Here is a 12,914-nt window from a genome sequence, read left to right on the forward strand (position 1 = left end):
TCCTCTGTGCTGTGAGCAACGAAGTCCTTTGTCTCTGGCCCAGCACCTGTGACAAAGCAACAAGCTAATTTGCTAACTTATGAGCAGGGTAACATCCCAAACCTTCCATAGTTCTGATATCCTATGAAGGATCCTCTTAGAAGTAACTTGTTATATTACTTTAACATAAATAAGTTGCATACAGAAGCTTTCTATTCACAAATGTTTAACCTAATGACTTTCCTAGGGATAAAGCTCTACGCAGAACAACGTGCCTGCCTCCCACAGGACAAGGATTTTAGACTCACTTTGAACTGGAGGAAAAATGAACTAACTGAGAGTATTGAGACTAGAGAAACTTGCATCATTTCTCAAGGATTCTCTTAACTTGTAAGGTGTTAGCGTGAATGCTGGAAAATTTAGGACAGTGGTTGGGGAATGATGTTTATTTCAGGATCCTTTCGACTTCCATCAAATCCACCAGTTCTCTCAAATAATGAGCTCCCTAAATGAGCCTTTCTCATCCATCTATTTCACCTACAAGTGGTCCCTTAAGACACTCATGATTTAAGAGATGACTCAATTTTTTTATTCATTCCAAATAAGACCCACAGCTAGCAGAGTGCACAGCCAAAGAACGGCATCCTAGGTTTCCTAGGGAAACCTCACCCAGTCAAAGGCCTGCAGGTGAAAACCAATCAATCCCATACATAAATCTTATTTTAAAAACTAATCAACCCCTCACATGAAAAGCTGAGTTAGAATCTAGTTTTTTTATTTGCATTCATTAAATGTATCAAAGAAAACAGAATTGATGCTGCCAAAATTTACAATACAGAGGAGAAAATTATTTTAAATAATATAAATAATTATTTTAAATAATAATAGAAGTGGGTGGCTTTAATGGAAGGATGAAAAAAGGTGTCTTTGAAACGAATAACTTTCACAACTTTATTAAAAGCAAAATAATCAGGATCATTATCCTGATGTTGTTTACTTTGAGTGTGTTTATTATTGGCAAGAATGCATTTTATTCCATTTCTCATAGATAAGCAGAAAGCCTGAGAGACTATTTAAATTCATATTCTGGGAAATCAAGAGCTACACAAACATCAGCCGTCTACAAATTGGTGATTAACGGGATGTCTAGACAGATTGTCAGGAGGATAACCTTATTAATTAAATAGCAGTTTGGTTAATCACAACAGCAAAAGTAATTTTTGGAGTAAATATTTTATTAGTGTACCCACCAATAAAGCAGAAATAAAAGGAAATATTCTAATTAATTCATTCATAAAAACACTGAAATTGTGGTTGGCAAAGTCTGTGTGAGGGCTTGCAATAGTTCTCAACCTTCCTAATGCCGCGGCCCTTTAATACAGTTCCTGTGTGTCACGACCCACAGATTGAGAACCCCTGGCTTAGAGAATGATCTAATAGTTCTAGTATGGAATGCCATCAGCTTATTATTTCTAGCTAATGGTACTGTATTTCTCAATTACTTGGCCAAAATTTCTTTCTTGTCATCTACAAGACAATATCAAGGTTCATTAGTGAACAATCAGATCTGACAAATTTTCTGTTGCTATACATTGCTCTATTCTTTTAAAATCATGCATTTCTACATTTTATCAGTAAGAAAATTGTCACTGGATAGGGAGGGATAGCGTGCTGCCCCTATGATTAATAACCAGACCTTACTTTCTGTCAATCAAGAGAACAGTTAGTGGGAAAAGAAAAAATTAATGAATTGACTAGTTCTTTTCAGCACCTAGACAATGAATCTTTTCAGAAAACCCAGTTATCCCAATATTTTTAGTATAATTCATGGTCTTAAAACTATAGGAAAAATACAAGTTACAGAGAACTTCAGTAAACACATATTTTGAAAAAATTATCCAAAGAGCTTGCTGTCTTTCGCCTTCATACAAGTTTGTATGTGAACATTTAATGCGTTCCTTCTTGTGTGCTCAGCATCTTGTCCTGCCCCTAAACCTTTCCTTGAATTTGAACTGAACTCACTTTAATGACAAAGTCAAGACCACAAAGCTTGCATTTATTTCTCAGTGTTCATCATCTGGTCAATCTCTTTCCGGTTAGCCTCAAAGAAAATTTCATTGAATTCATGTATGAGTTTTCTATAAAGAAATACCATTTTTGGTGGTATTCAGCCCAGGCCTGCCCAACAATAATGACAATTACAACCAAACATAGCTGGGTGTTGTGGCGGGTGCCTGCAGTCCCAGCAAGAGAATCACCTAAGCCCAAGAGTTGGAGGGTGCTGTGAACTGTGACACCACGGCACTCTACCCAGGGCAACAGCTTGAGACTCTTGTCTCAAAATAAAAAAAAAAAAAAAAGAAAGAAAAGAAATACCATTTTATTTTATATTATAAAGACTTGTTAGAAAGTCCTTAGATTTGTATCCCTAAATATGTGAATACATAACAAAACACTTTATGGTTCAGCTACTGGAACTTAATACTTTCTAGACCACTTAGAGAAGCTCGAAGAAAAACTCCAAGTGAATGGTAAGGACTTACTTTCAGGTCAAGTTTTCTCTACAAGGATGGAAGTTTTCTGCAAGGGAAAAATGACCTCCAGTTAGGTTTCCAGACTCAATTCTATCAAATTAACTCTATTAACACATGAGAACAATATTTCGGTATGACTGAATTTGCTCCCAAAGGGCCTGAAGGGCTTTCTCATGAATCCACTCCCCTTTCTTCCAACCAATGCCAAAGGATCAACCAGTAAATGCAAATGGAGCAACAAATAAATGCTACTGGAATCAGGTATGCCAAGTTGAATAAGCCAATATTAGAAAACATCAAAATATATGTTTCCAGTCAAAGAGGCTACCAATAAGTTAACATATACCTTAAACAACATTCTCATATCAAAAGGCATTGATAAAGACAACATAATAATTTGCCTTACTTTAAATCAACATCAAGTTGTGTATTTAGAAGTGTTACATTATTTTTCTTGAAAACTATTCTCTATAGAACAACAGAATATATTTATTGTAGTCTCGGTGCCTATAGCTCAGTGGCTAGGACACCAGCCACATACACCAGAGCTGTCAGGTTTGAAGCCAGCCCGGGCCTGCCAAACAACAACTACAACCAAAAAATAATCAGGTATTGTGGCGGGCACCTATAGTCCCAGCTACTTGGGAGGCTGAGGCAAAAGAATCGTTTAAGCCCAAGAGTTGGAGGTTGCTGTGAGCTGTGATGTCACAGCCCTCTACCGAGGGTGACAGCTTGTCTCAAAAAAAAAAGAGAGAAAGACTTAACTTACATGAGTTTGAAGTAAAGAAAGATTACTGGAATACAAAAGTTATCAAGCAACCATGGGCTTACTATCCAATAAGCAACTTCCAAGATAGAATTAACAATGCAACACCTGAATTTTATCTTTATGCAGAACCACAAAACCAGTTCAGAAATTTTTCAGTGACAGCACGATTCTTTCATTCCTCTACTACTTCTCCCCTTCACTACTCTTCTCCTTCCTGTGATGTGACTGAAAGAAACCCCAAAGTGTCATCATCTCAGTCACCACCCAAGATCCATGATGTGTGTGGCTGCAGCTTGGTCTACATCTTTAGATTTCCAAGGAAATCTGATCTATCAATGTTTATGTCACTAGAACTCATGTCACCTTAATTCAATGACCAATTTTTCAAGAGAAAAGATCATCTTCAAAGTAAGTTCTCCACAGTTATGCATTGAAAGAGGTACACATAACGTAGAACACATATATGAATGGGGCGCGCAGGATAATCCACAGACGTGTGGAGATGAAATGTTATAGCTTCATTTCCTATTCATTTTTATCTGAAAATTTAAGTTAGCTTGTAACAAAATCAACTTGTGGTTTAACATTAGTAGCTTCACCAGGCCTGTGCCCATAAGGTCACACATGGTCCTAAGGCACAGTCACCCATTACTTAATGACAGTCATATGTTCTGGGAAATATGGCCCCAGGAGATTTTGTCATTAGGCCACACCATAGAGTGCACTGATACAAACCCAAATGGCATAGCCCACTGCACACCTGGGCTACAGTGAATAGCATATTGCTCCTGGGCTACAAACTTGTATAGCCTGTTACTGTACTGAATACTGTAGGCAAGTGTAACATGGTGGTATTTGAGTTTCTAATCACGAAAGAAGTACAGTAAAAATATGTCATAAATGATAAAAACTGATACACCTGCAAAGTGGTCTTACCATGGACTTTCCGGACTGGAAATTGCTCTGGGTGAGGCAGGGAGTGAGCGGTGAGTGACGGTGAAGTGCATTTCTGTGCACTGCTGTAGACTAAGTAAGCACTGTATACTTAGGCAACACTAAATTTATTTTAAAACTCTCTTTCTTGAATAATAGATTAACCTTAGCTTACTGTAACTTTTGAACTTTATAAACTTTTTAACTTTCAATTCTTTTTTAATAGCAGTTAGCTTAAAACACAAACACATTGTATAGTTGTACAAAAATATTTTATTTCTTTCTATCCTTGTTCGATGTCTTTTTCTACTCAAACTTTCTTTTTTTATTTTTTAAACTTTTAGTGTAAACTAAGACCCAAGCACCCACGTTAACCAGGGCCACCCAGAGCTAGAATCACAAATATCAGTCTCTTACTTGCCCATCTTTTCCCACGTGGAGATGTTGTCAATGGTAATAATCCCTTCTTCTGTAATACCTCCTGAAGGACCTGCCTGCAGCTGTCTTGCTGTTTTTATGTAAGTAGAAGAAGCACATTCTAAAATAACCGTAAGAACTGTAATAAAGTAGATACATAAACCAGTAACACAGTTGTCCATTATCACTGTCAAGTATTATGTACTGTACATGATGGTACCTGCCACCTTCCTACCCCGGCCATGTAGTGTGTTTATAGCAGCATCACCACACACACATGAATAAGATGTCATGCTGTTATGTCATGATGGCCTGGCATCACTGGGCAGCAGGAATTTTTCAGCTCTATTAAAATCTGATGGGACCACCATGATACATGTGGTTAGTCATTGACCAAGAAGTCACTATGTGGTGCATGACTGGGCTGGCAGCGGCCTGTGGAGAACCAGAGCTCCACAGTAGAACAGGGTTAGCAGTGACATTTGTCTTCTGTATCTATTGCGATGATTTACAATCTCTCTGCTGGCTTAAGTAGATTTAGAGATCATATTACTGATTTTTAAGAAAATAAAATTAAAATAAAATTCCATACTGAATCTCAGAGTCAAAGCCTTCTATAATAGACATGCTCTTATTTGACAATGTGAATGTTACTTTCTTTGCATTGTTATTATTATCATTATTGCTTAATATTTCGATGCTGTAATTCTCTGATTTCTTTTCTGAATGTATTTATGTTCATTCATTCTTTACAAGGTTTTTGTTTCTAGTTCTTATCTTAAACATTATTATTGTTATTAAATTTCAATCCTCTTTAATTTTGTGAGGGCCAAAAATAGAAACCTAACAAACACACGTATATGTAAAAATAAAAAAAAAGAAAAGAAAAAGAAAATTAATGCTCACAAATTTCAAATGACTGACATGATTTCTTTTGTCTTTCTTTCTTTCTTTTTTTGGAAACCATCTCATTTTGTCACCCTCAGTAGAGTGCTGTGGTGTCAGAGCTCACAGCAACCTCAAACTCTTGTGCTCAAGTGATCCTCTTGCCTCACCCTCACAAGTTGCTGGGACTATAGGTACCTGCAACAGTGCCTGATTATTTTTTAGAGATGGAGTCACAATCTTGCTCAGGCTGATCTCGAACTCCTGAGCTCAAGCAATCTACCTGCCTCGGCCTCCCAGAGTGCTAGATTACAGGTGTGAGCTACCGCACCCAGCCTTAGGACGGTTTCTTAAAAGATTCCGTAGATCAAATCTAAAATGAATTGTGGACATTTGTATGATTTTTTAGATGGCAGAGTTGTCATGTACCCTACTCTTAGTATACGCTCTCTGCCAAATACAATGTAAAATAAAAACAGCAATAATCTAATCACAGTGAAAAAAAAATATATAACCCAATTTGAAATTGTTAAGAAAACCATTTGAAATAAACACTGCTTAAAATAATTATGTTCCTGCTTTTAAGATACATGTTTGTAGTTTAAGTGTAAAGACACAGACTAGATGTACAGAGAGCAGATGGATGACAGTTGATTGATGAGCATCAGTGATTGACAGATTGATGAGCAGTTTTTTCCCTCATATTAAAACATTTGCTGAGAGGAAGAGATGGAATGAAATCCCACACGTACGGTGCATCTTAGAATGGGTACAGGCGAAACTTACCAAATGCAGAATACAAATGTCTACATACAGTAACTAAGAAAATGCCATGAAGGCTACGTTGAACAGTTTGATGAGAATATTTCAGATTGTATATGGAACCAGCACATTGTACCCCTTGATTGCACTAATGTACACAGCTATGATTTAACAATGAAAGAAAGAAAGAAAGGAAGGAAAGAAGGAAGGAAGGAAGGGAGGAAGGAAGGAAGGAAGGAAGGAAGGAAGGAAGGAAGGAAGGAAGGAAGGAAGGAAGGGAAGGAAGGAAGGAGGGAAGGAAGGAAGGAGGGAAGGAAAGGTGGCTTCCCTAAGTTTCTGTTCAAGTCAACTTTTAAAAAATGAGGATGTTATGGTCATACTCCATACCTTCAAATTTAAGTAATTTCCTCAATATAATTTCTCCATTTCACCTGGGGCCTAACTTGTGCCGACAGCCTGCTGACAGGATGAGTTCACATATGTGGTGGGCAGAATAATGATCCCCAAAAGACCTCCACATCCTAGTCCCTGGAAGCTGTGACTAAATCACTATATAAGGCAGAGGGGAATGAATTAGGCTGCAGATGGAATTAAGGGTGATAATCATGCATCCTTAAAATCAAAGATTATCCTACCTAGAATGTCCAGGTGGATTCAGTGTGACCACCAGTCTCCTTAAAACAGACCAGGCAGGCAGGAGGAGGAGGATCAGAAGGAGGAGGATCAGGAGGTAACAGCAGCCTGAGAAGGAATCAGCCTGATGTTGTTGGACTTGATGGTGGAGGAAGGACCAATAAGCCAAAGAATGCAGGCATCTTCTAGAAGCTACAGAAGGCAAGAAAACAGATTTCGCCAGGTCTTCTAGAAGGATGGCCCCGGATTTAAGCCCAGTAAGGCCCATTTGCAGAAATATGATTTCAGAACTGCAAGATCATAAATTTGTATGGTTGTAAGCCACTAATTCATGGCAATTTCTTACACAGCAACAGAAAATAAATAGAAGCGAGTTCTTGTTTACACATATTTATGTTTGCAGGTACACACATAAACACACTTACACCCCTCAAGGGGAGCCCACCGAGAACTAGAAAGTTGTCTGATGACAGATGACTTCCAATAAATGTATGGTTTAGCAAGAAAACGTCCCAACATTATGAAGCCACCACTACCACAAGCTGGCATGAGGAAAAAAAAATTGCAACAAATATAGTAAAGATTTTACCTCATAAAAACTCAAATAAATTAATGAAAACATCAAGTTAATAAATGGTCTAAGAACTTCTGCAGATAATTCACAAAATAAAAAGTATAAATGGCTAGAAAAAATCAAAGAATGTTTCAGATGGCCTTGGCGCCCTAGCACAGTAGTTTCTCCGTGGGCCACATGCACCAACGGTGATGGATTCAAACCCAGCCTGGGCCTGCTAAACGACAATGACAACTGCAACAAAAAAAATAGCTGGGCATTATGGTGGGTACCTGTAGTCCCAGCTACTTGGGAGGCTGAGGCAAGAGAATCACTTAAGCTCAAGAGCTTGAGGTTGCTGTGAGCTGTGACACCACAGCACTCTACTGAGGGAGACATAGTAAGACTCTGTCTCAAAAAAAAAGGAATGTTTCAGATGAAGTAAAACTATTGTGAAAATAAACATACTTCCTTGGCATATATTTTTAAGTGGAATAATCCTGTGCTACAAAGGGTGCGGCAAAACAAGCGTTGTCAGTCAGTACTGTGTAGAATAAGAGATGATAAAAACTTTCTGAAAACCAATTCAACAATGTGTAAAAAGAAATCCTAAAAATATTTAGTGCCACTTCTACCTCTGGCAATCAGAGCATCAAAAATACAGAATGTATTTATTAATGTTCATCATACTACTATTTATAACTTGAAAACAACTTCCAGCGATAAAATAGTTCTCACATACATTGCAGTATGTTTAAATGGTGCAAACTTGTAGGGTCACTGATAACTAAGCTTTTGAAGAGTATTAACTTGAGGACAGATATGGTATCACAACTACAAGAAGAAAGATGGGAAAGTTATTAGCAATGGGTTTATGAGCTGTTTCTTTCTTCTGTATATAGCTGGTTTATTGAATGAGCTGGATTTGGAAAAATTTGATTCCTCTTGTAGCTATTAAACATTAAAAAAAATTATAGTAATTATAAGTACTAATATAAATTGCTCAATAGTCAAAAATAATCAAAACTTTAAAATGTGCATTCTCAGTGCAGATTTGAAAATATAATAACTGTATGTCTCAAATCAAAATGTAAGTAAAATATCTAGAGATGTTTTCTATTACGAATGTTTAGAAGTTACCACTATGTTTTCTTCACTGATTTGATTATATTGGCTCTTCCTGGAATTTTGGCATAGATTCTTAAAGTACACTTTTTCCCTTTGCAGCTGGTTGGTTTTGTGTATGCCTGTTATGTGATCAGTATTTCCGTGGAAGAAGAGGACACCTGTAAGTATTCTTAGATGTACCTGTGAGTTCATTTCGGACGATACACAGCTTCTAAAACTAATCATTACAGGACTACGAAATCTTTCACATTTGGAATCTAAAATGATTTAAGTCACCATAGCAAAGTTATAATCGGAAGTTGACAGACCACACTACACACAGATAAGGAGACAATAAATGTTAAAACTCTCGATCCAAGTAGTGCGAGGCTCAGAAGCCTGCAGATTGCTGTCATATCATATCTTCACAACCTTTCATCAGAAACCAAGGTGTTATGCTGAGCAGAGAATCAGGAATTGTTTCATCTGTCAGCAGTTGTAAGTATGCTGGTGGCAGAATTCTGAAATCTGACTAACAGTAACAATATCAGTACAACAATACTCAAGAGCCAAATCTGTACCTCTATAAACTTGAAAGATGCTATGAGAAAGCTGAAAATTACAGCCTTCAAGGTGGGATGTGGGACACAAAAAATATATAAGAGATGCTAATGAAGAAACAGGATGCTTAGACACTAACTCATGTTTTAACAGAACTCCCAAATAAAAGACATACTTTGACCTGAGGTATGTGATAGTGATTTAACAACAGGGGCCAATAAATGGCATTTCATGAACACCTGCTAATAGGTATACTCCTTGGCATAGCTCTGTTATGGGCTCGTGCAATAAGAAAATTTTAATTTATTTTTATAAAATGAATGATTTTAGATAAACAAACCACTCCTAACCAAACGAAGGATTTGGTTATATCATTGCATTATTGCTTAAATTGTAAAATGGACTCCAACAAATGAGATGAAGTAGCTAACCATTTAACTTAATTCTAAAGCATAACTTCAAAGTGGGCTGATAAATGCTTCATACCACATAGATGCAATGCGTGGTAGACCAACTGGAATTCAGTTGAAAATAGAACCTCTTCTCAATTTATCTGACCAGATGGAAAAAATATTAGAACCTGAGATCAAACCTATCAAGGCAGTGAAAACACACAAATGGATAGCATCATATATTTTATGCTTACTGGGGGATTTTTTTCTAATGCTAGGTAAGCCAAAAAGTTTCTAACACTTCAAAACTGCAGTTTTCATCTTGAGGTTAACTTCAAAAACTCTATTTTCAGGGATCTTAGTGATAGTGTCACAATCTAATGACATTAAATGTACAAAAAGTCAGGGCTTGGCGCCTGTAGCTCAGCAGCTAGGGTGTCAGCCACATATACCAGGGCTGGCAGGTTTGAACCCAGTCCAGGCCTGCTAAACAACAATGACAACTACAACAAAAAAATAATAGCTGGGTTTGTGGTGGGCACCTATAGTCCTAGCCACTTGGGAGGCTGAGGCAAGAGAATCGCTTAAGCCCAAGAGTTTGAGGTTGCTGTGAGCTGTAAGGCCACGGTACTCTACTGAGGGTGACACAGTGAGCCTCTGTCTCAAAAAAGAAAAAAAAAGTCAGCAGCGTGCTTCCAACTCATAGCTAAGACAGGCTACACAGCCAAATAGAATTGGTTAACATCAACAATTTTAACTAAAATTAGGATCTAAAGGAAATTGTTGGTATTAGAGCTGAATAAATACTTCAAAAAAGTATACTAATACATTGCAGCTGAGTCTTTATAAAGCACTTTTGAACAAGTATCATTAAAAATGGTCTTCTTTCTTTTCCTCCTGACTGAACTGGAGACTTTCTAAAGATGCCAATGCTTAGTCCTACCTTACTGTGGGATAAAAGGTAGACAAATCAATAGTCTTCTTTTATCCAGTACAGTAAATACATAGAAGACTTTTCCTGAAGACTTATGATTTCAAATCAAACCGGGAAATGCAAAATGACACACAAAATAAAAGGCTCATTGAGACTAGGTAAACTTTTTTTAATATTTGAACAGTCCTCTTTGAAGAGTAATAATGTCAGTGTACATAGATTGTATTGCAACTAGAAGATATTGTAATTACACTGACTTTGATGTCTTTAATTAGCTTAGGTTTGTCTATAGAAATATCTGAATCAGCTATTTTAATACCCATCAAATTGAGATTGAAGCAGCTGCTAGCAGCCTATTCTATTAATGGTTTAATTCTAATCATTTTTAGGTCCATACATTAAGTTACCAAGACACATCTGGATATAATAGCTTGTTGCTATCACTGCAAATAATACTTAGAGTCAGAATAAGCTGTGGACACCCAAAAGAAGGCATATGTGACCCAAATCAAGCAATCACAAACCTTTTAGTCTGATAGTTCTCACCTGAGGGCAATTTTGCCTTTTTATTGAAAGAAGTAGGAATCAAAAGTGCAGATCTAATTAAATTGTCCCAGGGTCTTCAGAAAGCCTATACGAGTAAAAAGTAATGTCTGAAACCAATTGCAATGATCTCATAGACAGGTACAATTTGTGCCAACACTTAGATTTAGGTGCAATAATGATTTGTCCTTGCCTATGACTTTGCCCACCCACAGTAGAGGAGACATGTCCTCTGAATTATTTTTCCAAAAATTATACATAAAAAATAAGGAAACAACAGTAGCTTTCCAATTTGCCTAAGCATACTTCTGGAATGCTTATGCCGAAAGGTAACTGCAAGTATGTTAGTTTTCTGGCAAACAATATATCATTTATACTTTTGATTCCTATTGAACTAATGGAAATCTCTGCATTATTCAAAATGCAAAGCTAAGTTTTGTTCTTGGACTGAAAGCTGTCAGCCAGCCTTAAAAATTAATAACAGCCACCACTTCTCTCATCAGCGTTCTTAAAGTGAATCTACTGGACTGACATTTCAGGTGGACGTTTCCAAAGGGTAATAAATGCTTGAGGAAACATTTATTCCCAGCCACCCATCTTCTTGTTACCTCTTGGTCTCTTTTACTATTTCTTATAAAAATTATGATTTCAGGTCAAAGACAATGAAATAAAAAGCTCACAAAGGACAGAGTATTAGGTGGGCCCCAGGCTTTCCATCATTTGTTCTAATGAAAAGGCCTACTTGTATCTCTTCCTTCTGTGTTTTGTTTCTTTTTTAAAATACATCTATCAATCTCTAACAAAACTTTTGTGAGACCAGAATCTTTAGTGTGGGGAAGCTGAGCTTGAGTCTGGAACCTTAGGCCACCCGGCCATCCTGACGCCCTAGAAACTAGAATCTTTAGAATCTATAATCATAAAAATCTGTCAATGTCTCCTTTGCAAATCATCTGCTGAAATGAACTTGTGAGTTTGTTACCAGCTTGTCAGACTTACGAAAAAAATATTTTTTAATTTAGGAAGTGTGGAAGCAAGACAAAATATATTGAAAAATAGTGTTGCACTTGTATAGACACTGCCAGGTTTTTTCAGATCTGTTGCTAGCACTACTCCTTCTGGTATGAGATTGCAAATAGCAACTGGGGCACTTCTTTGGGCTCACAAATGCCGGTCTGGTTTGTACATGTTGAATGGTGGGAGAGAAAAGCATATCCAAAACCCTAACAGTATTTGAGAAGGAAATGAACCCTTCAGATGCAGGTTCAATATCTTACACTCAGCAGCTGAAAATAGCTCTTAATACAGCCATTTGGCCCTTGCTAGTATTACACTTGTGGTTAGTGTGCAATACTCTGTTCTGTACAGGGAAGTTTAAGATCAAAGCCCTTGCTTTTGAGGAATTTCTCATGGGAAGGAGGCATGAATAGTGGAAAAATATTCCATATCTCTACTGTCCTAGAAGCTCCCAGCTGGCTAGTGGTCACATATTTGCCCTTCTGCCCACGTATGCCTTCTGAGAGGATAAGGTCATATTACCATAGGAATGACATGAGTTGAAATTTTTTAAGTACGATCCGGAGAACTTACTAGAGAAGCTAACAAGAGAGAATTTGACTCATTTGAATGTTAATTTCCAAATTTCCTTTCTTGACTTATGATGTGTCCAGAAGCCTCAGAGAAGAAAATTGACCACAAGTCAAGGATTTGGGAGGGAAACTACAGAGGCCTGGATGATCCTCAGTATGGAAATGAGTCCCCTGTTTGCACCCCTGGCAAGGCATATATTTGAGGGTGGGAGGAGGGGAGAATAATGTGAGTCAAAGATGGAGAAATGCCCAAGGCTGGGTAAGAGTCACCCTGAAATCAAAGTCAACAGTTCAAAGGTCGCAGGAAGTTTTCCCAGTAAACCATT

General features: G+C 37.4%; 1 protein-coding gene across 2 annotated transcripts in view; it reads left to right on the plus strand.

The window, feature by feature from the left end:
• Positions 1-12,914, plus strand: part of NKAIN3 (sodium/potassium transporting ATPase interacting 3) — a 650,435-nt gene that overhangs the window by 594,947 nt on the left and 42,574 nt on the right. For both annotated transcript variants that reach the window (XM_053559475.1, XM_053559476.1), the window contains exon 5: positions 8,693-8,753. In XM_053559475.1, coding sequence (XP_053415450.1) covers positions 8,693-8,753 — 61 coding nt within the window. The remainder of the gene's footprint in view (positions 1-8,692; positions 8,754-12,914) is intronic.

Source organism: Nycticebus coucang, chromosome 13, assembly GCF_027406575.1.
Source record: "Nycticebus coucang isolate mNycCou1 chromosome 13, mNycCou1.pri, whole genome shotgun sequence".
Taxonomy (NCBI): Eukaryota; Metazoa; Chordata; class Mammalia; order Primates; family Lorisidae; genus Nycticebus; species Nycticebus coucang.